Source organism: Carcharhinus amblyrhynchos, chromosome 3 (assembly GCF_965287045.1).
Source record: "Carcharhinus amblyrhynchos chromosome 3, sCarAmb.v2.hapA, whole genome shotgun sequence".
Classification (NCBI taxonomy): domain Eukaryota; kingdom Metazoa; phylum Chordata; class Chondrichthyes; order Carcharhiniformes; family Carcharhinidae; genus Carcharhinus; species Carcharhinus amblyrhynchos.
Window position 1 is genome coordinate 67,631,410 of NC_137326.1, and position 17,467 is coordinate 67,648,876.

Genomic DNA, 17,467 nt, shown 5'->3' on the forward strand with positions numbered 1-17,467 from the left:
TGTCCTTCAAACCTGACTTGGTTACTGATTCTAATATCACTGGTAAGTAGCTTGGAATCACGTTCTGTTGATTATGCTCATGTCAACCACTTGAGATGTTAAAGGTGTTATATAAATGCAAGTTAATGTTGTCACTGCACATAAACTGATTGCTTTGTTTCTCAGCATTACAACAATGACTTTATTTCAAAAGTAATTTATTAGCTCTGAAATGTTTTTGGGCATTCTGAAAGCGTAAAGACAATATAATTTCAAATGTTTTCTTCTTTTGAACACTTCATTTTTGTGTTGAAGTTGAATGAAGAATCAGTAAGCCCTTGTCAATTTGTTACATCTCAAAAAGCAACAATTGTCCATTCCACAGGTGATGCCACACTACAAAGCATATTTATTATCTTTAGACAGACTTTCAGATAAATCACGTGTTTTCATTCCTAATAGCAAGTCGGCAGCATTTTTGAAAATATTGGTGAACAACAACAGGTATTCATTGCTTTTACCACTGTGTTCAGGCTAATGCTCTGATATCTTATACTGAAGGGCAAATGTAAACTTAGTATCAAACATTTTATCTGAAACTCCAACACTGAGGTACTTGGCATCTTGTGTGTTACACTTTCCTTCCCAATAGCCTTCATTTGTCAGAGTCAGTGGGCAAGGTGTTTTGCCATGAATGTGAACTTTTCTCACGTGGGGAATTCTTAGCTTGAATGCCACCATTTCATTACGTGGCAGAGTTCCAGAGAGGGCTCGACTAATTCACATCCATCAGTCCAGGGAGCTGAAAATCTTCGGGAAACCCGGCCAGTGGACATTCCGGTTTAGACACGAGATCAAGTATTCACAGATGTGTTCATGTGATGGACTGCGGTTTGACTTTTTCCTTGGCAAAGATTGCAAAAACGTAAAGACCAGCAGCAGGAAGATGGACCTTAAATTCTACCCAATTGCCTTGCTGAGTTTTAAAGATGTGATTTCTCATGACATCGTCTGACAATTTGACTTCTTCACATGACAGTTTTGCTGATGAAAGAGAGTTCTTTATTCAGCATAAACCTTATTTTACATTTGCCATCTTCGCAGTAAATAATGGGTTCGGGGTGTGAGGGATGAATGAGACCCTTGGTCTCAGTAATCCAACTCGGACCTAAAGGATTGTGAAATGCCTTTGGTAATTTGAAGTTTTCATCGATAAAATCACATTTAACCAAATATGCACATATAAAGGAATACATCTCCTCTTTAGAGTTCCACAGTCTGGCGTAGATCTTTAACTTGAATTCGCCAGTCTTTTCCGGAAGAACTTCTAGCTTCATACCATATTTCGTAATGGTTAAAATAGCACAATCCTTTTTACCATCCAGATTGAACATGAAATATGTTGGATATTGACCTTCCACATTGATGATAACTCTCCCATTTACTGTTTGAAATGATTAAAAACAAGTTAGAGATACCTGCATTGATGAACTCTACTATGAGTTTCTGTTGGTTTCTAATATGGTACTAGCTTTATTAGAATAACTGTGCAGTCATTTTCCTAAACAGACCTAATGTACCTAGCACTGTACGCTGACTACAAGTGACTTCCATATTTTCAAAATACGGTTTAGTATCATATTTTCTGATGCCTTGGTGTGGGAGAAGTAACAGGTCATTACTATTTACTCTGTTTATATTCTAGGGTTCTTGTTACTGTAATTGAGCTGGATGAAGAGACAGTGCTCCACATGCATTACCTGGACAAACTTCTTTAATAACAGGAAACAGTTGTTCCTTATGTTAATAGTTGAAAGATGACGCTTTGATGCTGTGAGTTATGGCCTCATTTTGAACCTGAGTTACAACACATCCAGTTAATTGTTCAGTGCATTTGAGGATTGCTTGGAGCCATCATATCCTACCATCCACTGCCATCCCTGCTATGGCATAGATCAGGGCCAGGCTTGAGGCTTTCTGCACTCTTAACCTTGTGTGCTATTAAGGGAATGTTGCATGTTAGAGGCACCAAATTTAAAATAAAGGTCCAGTCTGTTGTTCTGGGACATGCATCCAATGGCACCATTTTGACAAAGAGCAGAGGATTTCTACCCTGTGTTTTGGCTAATGGAAAAAGACACTATATAAATATAAATAAATCATTCATTTTCCTGCTTTACATATCATATGAGCACTACATACACATTGTACAGTGTGGTACTATGAACTGCTACCTCTTGAAAGCAAACAGGAGACAAATTGCTCTGCCTGAACCTTCCCAATTTTTTACACTAATTCTGCAGAACTTCTGGCAAAGTCCTCTGTTGCTCACTAACATAACCATGACCCAACCACTCCCACCCCATTCAAAAGAGAATTTCATGCAGATTTTTTGAATTCTCGCTTGATTTGAGCAGGCTATAAATTCACACTTCGAACTCCAGGTGCGACAAGATAAAAGTATATATTTCTAATGTCTTTTGTTGTTTAAGGGAACTTTGTCTCAAAATTGAAACACTTCCACAATTGTATTTTCCTAATAATGTCATGTTTTAATGTGCAAGTTATTGATAATCTTAGTAGACAACCTTAATCTCTCCTTTACAAGTCCTGAGAGAGAATATGGATTGAATTGGGCCTTGTTTAGCATAATTTAATGAGGATCTCAGGAATTTTTAGCGCCACTTCTGGATATTCTTGTTTAGAAATTTCTGGGCCACTGTATGTATCTTTGATTTTAGAAACAATTGTGTACACATTATTAGAATGTTAATTCATTATTGCTTCGTCCTTTCTGTTTTTATTGTGGAGTTGCAAATAATCTAATTGAGGAAACAATCGGCAAGGAATCTCCAACCTAGCCGATTTCACTAATAGACATCTCTACTCCTGGCCAATTTTGCTAATTTGTGGTTTGAATGCAAATATCAAGGACTCATTGCTGCAGTTGTTTTATTTTATTGTTGGCCTGGAGTTGGGATGACTGACCAACTGTTTTGTTAATGAGAACGATTGCTACTGACCCCTGACTGAGGGCAAGAGTCTAGTCTTGTGTGATTGACAATATAATCGTTTTCTCACTCTTCTGTTTGCTTTCTATCTCACTCATTTGGACAGGATTCCTGGTCTTGCTTGAAATTCCCGCCTGAGGTCAATGGACATTTCCATTGTCTGCCTCTTGCCCGCTCTGATTCCGTGGCGGGCAGGACAGTAGAACTCCGGCAATTATTTCTTTCTCTTTGGTTTGCTCTCTATCTCGCTCATTCTTTCTTTTTCACTTTTTTTCTCACTCATTCTTTCTTACTTTATCTCTCTTTCTGTCTCCCTTTGTCAATCTTATTTCTCTCTTTCAGCTTATCAGTTCAGCCATGATCTTATTGAATGGCGGGGCAGGCTCAAAGGGCTAGATGGCCTACTCCTGCTCCTATTTCTTATGTTCTTATGTTCTCTGTTTCCCTCCCTCTCCCTCTCCCTCTCTCCTTCTCCCTGTCCCTCTCCTTCTCTCCCTGTTTCCCTCCCTCTCCCTCTCTCCCTGTTTCCCTCCCTCTCCCTCTCCCTCTCTCCCTGTTTCCCTCCCTCTCCCTCTCTCCCTGTTTCTCTCCCTCTCTTCCTGTTTCTCTCCCTCTCTTCCTGTTTCTCTCCCTCTCTCCCTGTTTCCCTCCCTCTCTCCCTCTCTCCCTCTCACTCTCCCGCTCCCCCTGTCCCCCTCCCTCTCTCCCTGTTTCCCTCCCTCCCTGTTTCCCTCCCTCTCCCTCTGTTTCCCTCCCTCCCCCTCTCCCTCTCTCCCTGTTTCCCTCCCTCTCCCTCTCTCCCCATTTCCCTCCCTCTCGCTCTTTCCCTCCCTCTCTCCCTGTTTCCCTCCCTCTCCCTCTCTCCCCATTTCCCTCCCTCTCCCTCTCCCTGTTTCCCTCCCTCTCTCCCTGTTTCCCTCCCTCTCTCCCTGTTTCCCTCCCTCTCTCCCTATTTCCCTCCCTCTCCGTCTCCCTGTTTCCCTCCCTCTCCCTCTCCCTGTTTCCCTCCCTCTCTCCCTGTCTCTCTTCCCAATGACTGCTTATTCCAGCTTATCAGATGATCCCGAGAACAGTACACATACTCACATTGTCTCATTGTTTACCTGTGGATACTACCTGTACATCTGGGTGGATATATTTCAGACCAATGTCATAAAATTCTCCCGTTCTAAACACCATATTTTCAAATATTTTGAGGGAAATCTTTGGAGATATCAGCTGCCATTTTTCGTCGACGGGAAAATGATTATTGATGAAAAGTGTAGGATGAGTAAAAAAATAAAATTCAACATACCTGCAAAATAAAGATAAAGCATCTGAGAATCCCATTAATAAAGCCCCCAGAGTAACACTATAAAACAGCAATAGTGATTTTTGCGCTGCCATGGGTTTGGAATTAATGTGACTTCCTTTAGTCAATCTCGTTGCCTGTACAAGTAAAGCCATATCTCCCATTCATCAATTTCTCTCTAACCAATGGTATGCAAGGCACTTGCACAATTGAAAACTTCTGACGTTTTCCAGGATGGGGAGGGGGATAGTAATGTTGAATACACCCCCAAACTCTAAAGCTTAACCATTTAAACAACCAATCACATTAATGGCTTCTTCTTAATTAGATGAACAATTTTGTGCTGTTAAAAATTATTGGCAGAATCCAATTTGGATCTAAAGAAGGCCATTGGACAGATACCCCATGCAAGCCCAGTTAACAGGTGGCCCAACATTCTCTCAATTGGACTTGAGCCATGTGTATCTCCAATTTGAATTTGATGAATCTCCTTGTAAGTACATGAGCATTAATATGAACAAAGGCTTATACAAGTACAGTCACCCACCCTTCAATGGAGCAAGCTACAAGCCAAATGTAGAATCCCGATGAGCATGTGTAATTAAATATGTGGTGTATTGGGAAGTCTGGCAGAAAGCCTGCATTCAATATTAAAGCGCACAGAAAATTCCAGTACTAACTTGGCACAGGATTTTGCACAGAGCAAAGAAGTCACCCTCTAGGCATGGACATGATTGTCAACTATATCAGTAACTTGTGGCCTCTGTTCATTTTTCCAATCAGGTTGTTCCAATGCCTACTCGTACATCCACATCTGAGAGCAGCCAAGCAGTGAAGAAACCTTAATGTCAGCACATGTCAATATATTCCCTGAAGACTATAGCAAATTAAAACCACTATAGAAAACACTAAAATCTTGTAAAGTCTTAAAAATACCCAAAAACATCAACCAGCAACTAACCTAAAAGTAGTTGATTTAATATACTACAGGTAGAGATTGTACCTGCTGCTGAACTTGTGTTCAGCTGTGTGATGTTGCGAAGAATCATTAGTTGGAGTGTGAGCTCCACAATGGCACCAGTGACAAATCCTCAGTGTTATGCATTGTGGTGATTGTCCCTTTAAGGATCCTTTAGCAGAGTAAGGATCACATGATGCATGGAACCAATCAGGGAGAAAAGTGGGTGATCACCCTGGTGAGCTTGGATTTCTGTTCCAGAACTTTCTCAGGAGGTGACTGGCAGCCATGAGGCTGTAAGCCTCTGTATTATAGATATATGTAAATAAACACTGCAGTTAGTATTTTACCTAACTGGTGAATTGGAATTATCACATACTCTTTTACATTTTTTGGTTCTATTTGTGGCTGCATTTGCCTTCTGTTTTAAAATTACATCTTCATTCTTGGTGCCACTGCTAACTGCAGCGCTCCACCCTCATTGCTGAATTTTGTGCAATTTTGCCTGCTTTATAGCTCCTTCTCAGCATCCTCCATCGCTGGCGCTATCTCCAGTGTCTTCTTAAATTTTTCTCTGCCTCTGCTAATAGCTTTCTTGGGATGGCCTCATAGTTTACCCCACAGACTAAATGGTTCTGCAGCATATCATGGCTCCAAAGTTGTGAAGTCCTGAGATCTGTCTTAACTTTGTAACATAAGTTACAATAGTTTCCCTAGGAGCTCCCCTGGTTGAGTTAAACTTAAATCGCTACAATATTACAAATGGCTTTGGGTGGTAGTGTGTTTTCATCAATCAACTATCTCACTAAATGACCTGGAGTTGGGCATGGGATGTGAGGCTGTGTATCAAACGCATGCTCAGGAGAATCAAAGGAAAAGAAAAGTGGTCCCAAGATCATGAGTATAAAGTCACATTGAAATTCAGTTCAAATTGAGAAACAGAACAGTCTGTGCATTTATGCCCCTACTTGGACAGATAGATCCTTTTGATGCATCTGTGGAGGACTGGACTCAATACATTGAACGTTTGGGATATTATCTTCAAGCTATGGAATTGAAGATGAGAGGAAGAGAAAGACAATCCCCCTGAGTGCATGTGGTAATTTCAAAATGGGAAGCAAATGCAGCCACAAATAGAACCAGAAGATTTAAAAGAATAAATCAATCTTCAAGGATTGAATTAGAGTGTTACCATTGCGGGTCAAGTCACTCCCCTAAAGCCTGCAGGTATAAAGAGGGTGAATATTTCTTCTGCCACAGGAAAGGTCACTTAAGGACCGACATCAAAGAAAGTCAAGTCTACCCAGTAACAGAATTAATAATGCATCGCAAGTACATGATATGGATGAGTCCGGTACTAAGGATTTAAACATTCACTCACCGTTCAATATGGAAGTGGACAACATAGCCCTCATCACTGTGATGCTTTTGGTGAATGGTAATAAAGGGGGAAGTTGACGTAGTTGCCTCTGCCACAATGAACATAAGAACTAGGAGCAGGAGTAGACCATCTGGCCCCTCAAGCCTGCTCCGCCATTCAATAAGATCATGGTTGGTCTTTTTGTGGACTCAGCTCCACTTACCCGTCCGCTCACCATAACCCTTAATTCCTTTACTGTTCAAAAATGTATCTATCCTTGCCTTAAAAACATTCAATGAAGTAGTCTCAATTGCTTCACTGGGCAGGGAATTCTACAGATTCACAACCCTTTGTGTGAAGAGGTTCCTCCTCAACTCAGTCCTAAATCTGATTTCCCTTATTTTGAGGCTATGTTCCCTTGTTCTCGTTTCACCCGTCAGTGGAAACAATTTCCCTGCATCTATCTTATCTATTCCCTTCATAATCTTATATGTTTCTATAAGACCTCCCAGCATTCTTCTGAATTCCAATGAATATAGCTCCAGTCTGCTCAGTCTCTCCTCAAAAGCCAACCTTCTCAACTCTGGAATCAACCTAGTGCATCTCCTCTGCACTCTGTCCAGTGCCAGTATATCCTTTGTCAAGTAAGGTATGGAAGAACCTTTCGATATTTACAAGAGCCATTGAATTTGAGGGGTATACAGCAAAATTAACAATGTGCACAGGAGAGGCCATCAAGATAAAGGGCACTACCACAGTATCTGAGATATTGGCAGCAATTTGCCCAGCTCCCAGTAATAATATTGTCAGGCCAAGGGCCAAATTTTTTGGGCCATGATTGGCTTGAGAAAATCAAATTAAATGAATGGAAAGCCTTCAAACTTTCAAGTGAGACTGCCCAAGTCAATGAAAAAATATGAGAAGATTTTTGCAATGAGTTGGGTAACATAAAGCGGCTTCAGTTGAAGATCTATGTTGATCCAGAGGCAACCCCTCATTTTTCAGGGCAAGAAAAGTACCATTTGCCTTGCAAGAGAAGCTGGACACAGAATTGAAGAGTTTGGAAGAACCAGGCATCATCCAGCCAGTTCAATTTATGGAGTGGGCAGCACCCATAGTCCCCATGCTAAAGCTTGACAAGACTGTCCGCATCTGTGGAGACTATAAATTAATAGCTAATCAAACTGCCAAATTAGCTAACTATCATAAGTATCAAATCCTAAAGATTGAAGACTTGTATGCAAAGCTAACCAGTGGTCAGTCTTATATAATGCTGGATGTGAGCCACGCATATCAACAAGTTGAATTGGATGATGCTTCCCAAGGTTATGTTACAATAAATACAGACAAAGGTGTGTTTCAATATACGTGCTTACTCTTTGGAAAATAACACATGTCGACAACACACCAGAAAACAACATGGAGTCTCTTGCAAGAGCTGCTATGAGTTATGGTATATCTTGATGATGTTCTTATAACTGAATTGACAGAAGCCGAGCATCTAGCAAACTTAGAAGCAGTGCTAAAGAGATGTCAAGGGGCTAGAGTTCACTTCAAGAAGGAGAAATGTACTTTTCAAGCTGCTAAGGTATCCTACTTGGGGTACCATGTAATTGCACCAGGATTACACCCATGGAAGGCAAGGTCAGAGCAATAAAGGTAGCATTGGTCCCCAAAAACATATCTGAGCTCAAGCCATTTTTAGAAATGGTGAGTTACAATGGGCATTTTCTACCAAATTTGTCAACATTATTGATCTCCTTGCATATGTTGCTCAAGATGCATTAATTTTGGAATACTCCCCATACTCCCCAGAGAGAAGTTTTTAACTGTGCAAAGCAATTATTACATTTGTTGAGTTTATTGGTGCTTTTTGACACATCTAAGGAATTGGTGTTAACCTGCAATGCCTCTCCATCTGGTGTTGGTGCAGTATGGACCCATAAGATGGATGATGGATCTGAAAACCTAGAGTGTGGGTCTCAAACACCCTCTCAGAGGCTGATTGAAAAAGAAGACTTGTCAACAGTACATGAGAGAAAGAAATTCTACCAGTATGTGTATGGGAGGCACTTTATCATTGATATGGATCACAAACCAGGGTGGCACAGTGGTTAACATTGCTGCCTCACAACACCAGGAACCCAGGTTTGATTCCTATCTTGGGTCACTGTCTGTGTGGCGTTTGCATGTTGTCCCCATGTTTGAGTCAGTTTCCTCCAGGTGCTTCGGTTTCCTCTCAGTCTGAAAAATGTGCTGGTCAGGTGCATTGACCACGCTAACTTCTCTGTCAGCGTACCCAAACAGGCATCAGAATGTGGCGACTAGGGAATTTTCACAGTAAATTCATTGCAATGTTAATATAAGCCTGCTTGTGACACTAACAAATAAATTTTTAAAAACTTAAAAGTTCCATCTAGTTAAAGAAGACAAAGCTCCTATTCCAGCAGAATTCCTCCTATCTTGTGGACTCCTGGCTTGTCTCCACACCCTCTGTCATGACTCAGCCCACTCTGGCTCCGCCCCCTCTCTGGCAAAGGTTGTGGTTGTTCCTTACCTAACCAGTGAACAGAAATTATTCCACACGCTGATAGCCCTCGTGGGCTTCAAACTCTGCCTACATCTGGAATAGGTACAAGTGCTTTTACCAATATGACATCCAATGTGATTTGGTCCAAATGCCAACTGCAGTTTTAAAGCAGGTAATCCCAGACTTTATACTGGCAATGGGATTTAGTGTTAAGTCTGAGACTACTGGGAAGGTAGCCCCAAAGAAGTCACAGGGAAAGGCAAGCCACAGGAACAATAGGGTGCATTAAAGAACCATATATCTTGCACTTCAGCCCTGTAGGAGCAGTTTCCTGGGCAGCTCACCCCACACCCTGGACTACCTGACCTGTCCTCCTAATGGGGCTATGCCTCACATACACAACAGGGAGGAATCCTCAAGCAGGCGTCCGATCTGGCCCTCAGAGAAATTTCAAAATTGGCCCTATCCCCTTGCATGCTACATCCTGGGCCAGCCATCACCATGTTCTGATGCCTTTGCCTTATTTGTAGTTCCTAAAGGCCCAGGTGAGGGGAGGGAGCAAGGCTCCAGATCCAGAGCAGGTGCAGGGCAGCAAAGGTAAGCTGTTGGCAGCCATCGGGTAGTGAAAAGTGAGTAACCAGGGCAGGGGAGAAAGCGAGCAGGACTCTTAACTTCATCAGGGACTCACTTCCTCCTCCTCCCAGTTCCATGATGTCCCAGAACAAGTACTAAGCCCCTGCAAACAAAGGAAGAGGCCCAGTCTCTAGGCTCAGGTGCAGCCTTGGACACTGGGTATTGGCCAGGACCTTGGGTCGTTGAATCACTGTTGTGGGCCAGTTTGGGAGTGAGACAGAGTGGGAAAAGAGAGAAATAAAGAGAGATACAGGGTGGATTTTACAGCCTAGCTCATTCTGAAACTGTAAACTCTTGCCCGAGGTCAGCAGACCTTCCCATGGTATGCCCTTCGTTCGTTATGGTTCCTGTAGCAGGCAGGGCTATAAAATTCCAGCCACAGAGAGAGACAGACAGACAGAGAGAGAGAAAGAGACTGAGACAGGGACAGAGAGAGGGAAGGAAAGCAAGCAGAAAATTGAGCTAAATTTCAGAATGCCCTGATGGAGACCCACGTAAGCTGTGCTACTCATTAAGGAAAGGCAAACTCAGCCATCAGATTAAAGCAAACCTTTCTGTCTTCTCTCTTTAAAATAGTTTTTATGTGTGTGTTGCCTGTGACAAATTTTAATGAAACCATAGAATAGAATCATAGAATCCCTAGTGTAAAAGGAGATAATTCAGCCCATCAAATCTGTGCCGACTTTCTCACAGTGCATCTTACCCAGACCCAATCCCCGTAACCCTGTGCATTTACTATGGTGAATCCCCTAACCTGCACATCTTTGGACTGTGGGAGGAAACTGGAGCACCCACAGGAAACCCAAGCAAACACGGGGAGATTGTGCAAACTCTTTCACCCAAAGTCAGAATGAAACCAGGTCCCTGGAACTGTGAAGCAGCAGTTCTAAGCACCGGTTTGTGTGTGTCTGTGTGCGTGCATGCATGCGCGCACGGCCTGTGACTGATTTTGTGTCTGTGTGTGTGAGTTTGTGGCCTGAGATCATTCTTAATTTAAATCTCCTGGGCTTCCCTGCTACAAGGAGAATATTCTTGCAACACTACTCTTAAAATGCTTTTGATTTTGATGATCATCTAAATTAAGTATTTAACTAATTTTACATAACATCAGTATCCTGATCCACAGGGAACCTGAAGTTAGATGACTGGGGCAGCACAGAGGCACAGTAGCTAGCACTGCTGCCTCTCAGCACCAGAATGCTGAGGAGACAAAACAATTCACGAGTGTCCATTAGGTGATCAGAATGCAAGAGCGGCAGGATAGAGGGTGGAGAGTGTAGAAAGGAGGGGAGCTAGAATGGAGAAGTGGAAAAATAGCAGTGAAAAAGGATGATAAAATGGACAAAGGAGATGAAATGGAATAAAATAAAATAAATGGAATTGGGGTGAAGGTTTAGGAGAAAGTTCATGCTCTGAAGTTGTTGAGCTTAATGTTCAATCCAGAAGGCTGTAAAATGCCCAATCAGAAGATGAGATTCCCCCAGTTTATGCTAGGGTTCACTAGAACATTGCAAAAGGTCAAGGGTAAGCTTGTGGACAAGGTCACAGTCACTGATTGTGTGTGTGTTGCGTGTGTTCATGTGAGCATGTGTGTGTGTGTGTGTGTGTGTGTGTGTGTGTGTGTGTGTGTGTGTGTGTGTGTGTGTGTGTGAGTGGGTGGGATGGGGAGAGTTACCCAGCCCTGCTCTAAAGACACTGTTATCACCTGAGAAATAGGCATAGGAATCTCCATGTTCTCACCAGTGTCCATCCATTGCATGAACATTATGTCATAACTGAGGAGGTACAATGCACTGGGACCATTTTGTTAAATATAGCTTTTAATGACGTTAGGCCCAGCATTAGGGGAAAGGGGCTGAATACAGGTAAGGTATTCCCCATTGAGTTCCATTTTGGAGGTGAGTTATTTTGCCATTCCCTGCTTCCTGTTTGCAGAACAACAATAGTAAAGTTCTGCAAATCTGTCAACTGTTTTTAGCCTTGGGAAAAACATTGAGACCTCAATAAATGAAAAAGGTGAAAACTACAACCTGCCCCTTTGAGTACAAGGTTAAAATATCTATATATTGCCTTCAGTGCCTACCAACGTAGAAATAAGTAAATGTAGAAATCACTTAAAGTGAAAGGAAATACTTACTTGAAAGTAAATTTGGTGCAAGTTTCATTAACGTGGCCTGCTCCCCAGGTACTATCCAGAAGGTGCCATTTCCCCTCCAGGAACACAGCATTCCATGCATGGTCAGCATTTCCTGTGAACTTCTTTCCAACATCATAGTTGTAGCCTTTGGCGTATCCTTCAATTGTGGTACACTCTATTCCTGCAAGACTAATTTGTGGTCATTTAATATAGAGTTAATCATCAACCTCATCCAATTTTGTTTTGAGAAATGTGTGTGGGCCAATAGGGTTGCTCTGGGATTTGATAAAGGTGGGAGAAAATGTGAAACTGAGGAATGCCAAGATTGGTGTAAAAGCCTGCAGATTGTAGGAAGAGAGATTATTCCTGTATCTCTTTTAATTCACTCATGAAATGTTAGTGTCACTGGCTAGACCAACATTTATTTCCCATCTCTAATCATTCTGCAGAAGGTGGTGGTGAGCTATCTTCTTGAATCGCTGTCCATGTGGTGTAGGGACACCTGTTAGGGAGGGAGCTCCAGGATTTTGACCCAGTGACAGTGAAGGAACAGCAATATATTTTTAAGTCAGGATGGTGAGTGGCTTGGAGGGGAACTTTCAGGTGGTGGTGTTCCCAGGTATCTCTTTTGAGTTGTTGAATTTCATGTTGGAGACTGTTTCCATTGAGTGCTAGTGGTGGAGAAAGTAATTTTTTATCTTGTTGGATGGGATGAGAATCAGGTGGGCTGGGTGGTATCAAACTTTTTGAATGTTGTTGGAACCACACGCATTGGATCCTGACTGGTCCAATACTTGATCTGTTTCACCACAGCTGGCAATGTGTGTAAGAAATTCAATGCCATAGCAATTTCCTGTGGTACTGGGGGAGATATAACAGTCTCTTGTAAAGGTTGGTGACTAGGTGCATCTACATTTGTTCTGTTTGTTACAGGCTGGTGATTGAAGATGTATTCATAGGCAGAGAGGATGAACATTGAATTCTTGCAAATGTGACTGGCAGAATAGCCTTCTCTTCTTTTAAAAAAAAACAAAAGTGATTTATGATCAGAGATAAGGGTAAAGTGCTTACATACAATTACTGGTGGAATTTCTTGACACCAAAAGCTACTGATAATGCTTTTTCTCGTAATTCGAGTAGCCTTTTTCAATTTCTGAGAGGGTTCTCGAAATATATTCTATTAGGCTATCAGATCTGTATCCATTTCATGCTACTTCTGCATGAAGCTTGCTTCTTTTTCCAATGTATGTGCTTTCTTCCACCATTTCTGCACATGATACCTTTGGTATCTTTGTATTAACGATCTGTTGCTCAGTGTCTGGCCTTCGTACATCTATGGCAAGTACGTGTCTGTGTATGCATTTGAGTTTTGGCTGACATTGTGTGAATTCTTGTGTTTGAGCTCAGAACTGCTCACCTTCTTTGACTGCTAGCTCGTGGGAGTTATCAGGTTACTCCCATGACTTGCCTCAGCTTGCAAAATCTCACTAACTGTCCTAGCTGGAGACAATACACATCTCTTTAACCTGTGTTTAACCCTCTCTCCACTCACATTGTCTGTACCTTTAACATTTGACTACCTTTAAAGACTCACATTCCAACCATTATTTTGTAAATTCAGTTTCTGTCTTTCTAAGCTCTGTTTGTGAACAGAACTCCCTCCCACTTACCTGACGAAGGAGAAGCGCTCTGAAAGCTAGTGGCTTTTGCTACCAAATAAACCTGTTGGACTTTAACCTGGCGTTGTGAGACTTCTTACTGTATTTCTTAATTGACCCACATTTGTCAATGTGATTATCAATTTCATCCCAATTATAGAATTTAAAGGTTTCCCTTGACTAAAATTGAAATGACTGGCCTGTCATTGCTGGGCTTATCCTTACAGCTTTTTTCAGCAAGGTTGTCAATTGTAATCCCTTCTAATTTCTAAATTACCTCCTCTGACACCGCCTCCTTGAACTATCATACTTTCCACGTGTATTTTATTGTTAAATTGTCAAACAGCTTGGCTCAGGTAGTTATACTTTTTGAGTCAAAGGAACCCACTCCATGATTTGAGCTTGATCCAGGTATAGTGAACAAAGAACAAAGAAAATTACAGCACAGGAACAGGCCCTTCGGCCCTCCAAGCCTGCACCGACCATGCTGCCCAACTTAACTAAAACCCCCTACGCTTCCAGGGACCATATCCCTTTATTCCCATTTTATTCATGTACTTGTCAACACATCCCTTAAAAGTCACTACCATAATGCTTAGGAAGAGTTGCCTTATCACCTTTGGATGTAACATTCTCCAAATCTGCTAGGGTTTAGATAGATGTCAAAGGTTGCATGACACAATTCCAAGAAGCTCAAGCATTATAGGCTTTACGATCCAATGCTGTATTTTTTTTTTCTTCAGTTGTGGGACACGGGTTTCTCTGGCAGGCCAGAAATTTGTTGCCCATCCCGAGTTGCCCAAGGACAGTTGAGGGTCAATTACATTGCAGTGGCTCTGGAATCATATGTAGGCCAGATCAGCTAAGGATGGCAGATTTCTTTACTTAAAGGACATTAGCAAATTAGGTCGGTTTTTCAGACAATTGACAATGGTTTCATGGTCATCAGTAGATTCTTAATCACAGATGTTTTATTGAATTCAAATTTCACCATCTGCCACGGTGGGATTAGAATCCAGGTCCCCTGAACATTAGCTAGAGTTTCTGGATTAATGGTCTAGCGATAATACCACCAGGCCATCACCTCCCCTAAATGGAATGGAATGGAATATCCAGTGTCCCAATGAGCTTGACCTCAACACAGAACTCATTGAAAATGGGTTTCAGATGGGGTGCAGGGAGGTCCCAGAACCTCAGGGGACTGAGGAAGAAAGTTCATAGCAATTTCAAAATTATTAAACAAAAAAAGGACAATGAAGGGGGCTAGAGGGAAAGAGAACAAAGACAAAATGAAACTAAGCGTTACCTGCACATTTCACAGAAGAGACCTGAATATCCAGCACACACTGCTTTTCCAGTCTTCAGTACATCATTGGGCCCATCATGTTTCAGATCTTTGTTGTGATATCCTTTCACATCATATTCTGCAAAGATATCAAAGCACTAGCTTGGTAATTGAGCAGATTATAGATCAGCTTGAATAATTGCAACAAAAATCAAAAGGATTAAAAATAGATATACTCGTCTAAAGTACTGGTAGCTTACCACCTTGTTATTATTACAGAAAGACAGGAAGAGTGAAAGAAGGTCAGATACAGTTTACAGAAACTGTTACAATACAGAACTTAACCTCAGGAGTGATGGCAACTCAGACCTTATAAGCAGTATATCTAAAGTTTTAAGTTTAAGTTTATTTATTAGTGTCACAAGTAGGCTTACATTAACATGACAGTGAAGTTACTGTGAAAAACCCCTAGTTGCCACACTGAGAGGGAATTTAGCATGGCCAATACACCTAAACAGCACATCTTTCAGACACTGGAAGGAAATTGGAACACCCGGAGGAAACCCCCACAGACACGGGGAGAACATGCAGATTCCGCACAGTGACACAAACCAGGAATTAATCCTGGGTCATTGGCTCTGTGAGACAGCAGTGCTAACCACTGTGCCACTGTGCTGCTATCTAAAAGTGATTTATTCTTCATCCTTGAATAAACAAAGACTAGTATTTGTGCAGCATTCTTGAACCTTTGATAATGTTGCCGAACACATTGTACAAATAATTTTGTAGTATATTTAGGAGTTGAGAGACAAAGGGCCAAGGTGGAGCTGTATTATTTGAAGAATAACCCTAATTACTGTTAACAAAGTTGTTGAGGTGACTTTCACAGAATCATATGGGGCAGAAGAGGCCCTTCGGTCCATCAAATCCACAAAGACATGTGAGAAACACCTGAACAACATAGTTAATCCCATTTGACAGGACTTGGCCCATAGCCTTGGACGTTATGATGTGCAAGTGTTTCTTAAAACATGAAACACTTGAAACTCCTTCCAAAGTGTATCACCGCACACTTTTCAGGGTTAAATTTCATCTATTACTTATCTGCCTATTTGACAATTCTGTCTATATCTTCCTGTAGCCTAAGACACTCAACCTCACTGTTAGTCACCCAGCAAATCTTTGTGTTAACTGCAAACACACTAATCCTCCCCCTCACATTGTCATTTATTTAAACGACATGGATGATTAATAATAGGAGACCCAGCACAAATCTCTGTAGTGCACCATTGGACATTGGCTTCCAGACTCGAAAGAACTGCCTCTCCTATCACCCTTGTCTCCTACAACTGAGTAAGAAGTCTCTCAACACCAGGTTAAAGTCCAACAGGTTTATTTGGTAGTAAATGCCACTAGTTTTTGGAGTGCTGTTCGTTAGGTGAGTGGGGGGTTCTGATCACAAACAGGACATAAGAAGGCACACACAGTTTACAGAATACTGATTAGAATGTGAGTCTTTACAGTTAATCAAGTCTTAAAGATGCAGACAATGTGAGTGGAGATAGCATTAAGCATAGGTTAAAGAGATCCCGGTTGAGAACCTGAGATCCCGGTTGAGAACCTAAGATCCCGGTTGAGTTCCATACACATGAGGATGGCCTCAACTGGAGTTCCACACACATGAGGACAGCCTCAACCAGGACCTTGGGTTCATGTCACACTATCTGTAACCCCCATGACTTGACTGGGCTTGCAACATCTCACTTACTGTCCTGTCTGGAGACAATACACATCTCTTTAACCTATGCTTAATGCTATCTCCACTCACATTGTCTGCACCTTTAAGACTTGATTAGCTGTAAAGATTCACAATCTAATCAGTATTCTGTAAACTGTGTGTACCTATATATGCCCTGTTTGTGATCAGAACTCCCACTCGCCTGACAAGGGAGCAGCTCTCCGAAAGCTAGTGGCGTTTACTACCAAATAAACCTGTTGGATTTTAGCCTGGTGTTGCGAGACTTCTTACTGTGTTTACCCCGGTCCAACACCAGCATCTCCACATCATCCTACAACTGAGCCAATTTTGAATCCAACTTATCAAATTACTCTCTATCCCATGTGCATTTGCTTTCTTTATACGTCTCCCATTTTTGATTTGATTTATTGTTGTCACATGTATTAGTATATAGTGAAAAGTATTGTTTCTTGCATGCTATTAAGACAAAGCATACTGTGCATAGATAAGGAGAGAATGCAGAGTGTAGTGTTACAGTCATAGTTGGGTGTAGAGAAAGATCAACTTAATACAAGGTAGGCCTATTCAAAAGTATGATGGTAGCAGGGATGATGCTGTTCATGAGTTGGTTGATACATGGCCTCAGACTTGTATATTTTTTGTCCAATGGAAGAAGGTAGAAGAGAGTATGTCTGGGGTGCGTGGGGTCCTTGATTTTGCTAACTGCTTTTCTAAAGCAGCAGGAAGTATAGACATCGTCAATGGATGGGAGGCTGGTTTGTGTGATGGACTGGTCTTTGTTCACAGCTCTTTATAGAGCAGGAGCCATACCAAGCTGTGATACAAAACCAGAAAGAATGTTTTCTATGGTGCATCTGTAAACATTA

At 41.7% G+C, this 17,467-nt stretch overlaps 1 protein-coding gene across 1 annotated transcript in view; it reads right to left on the reverse strand.

Moving 5' to 3' along the window:
* Window positions 1-319: 319 nt before the first annotated feature.
* Window positions 320-17,467, reverse strand: part of ky (kyphoscoliosis peptidase) — a 35,917-nt gene continuing 18,769 nt past the window's right edge. Inside the window, exons 3-6 of the mRNA XM_080186333.1 lie at window positions 14,864-14,981; window positions 11,900-12,088; window positions 4,094-4,284; window positions 320-1,423 (exon numbers count right to left, since the gene is read on the reverse strand). Of these exons, the coding sequence (XP_080042459.1) occupies window positions 1,008-1,423; window positions 4,094-4,284; window positions 11,900-12,088; window positions 14,864-14,981 (914 nt within the window). The 3' untranslated portion in view covers window positions 320-1,007. The remainder of the gene's footprint in view (window positions 1,424-4,093; window positions 4,285-11,899; window positions 12,089-14,863; window positions 14,982-17,467) is intronic.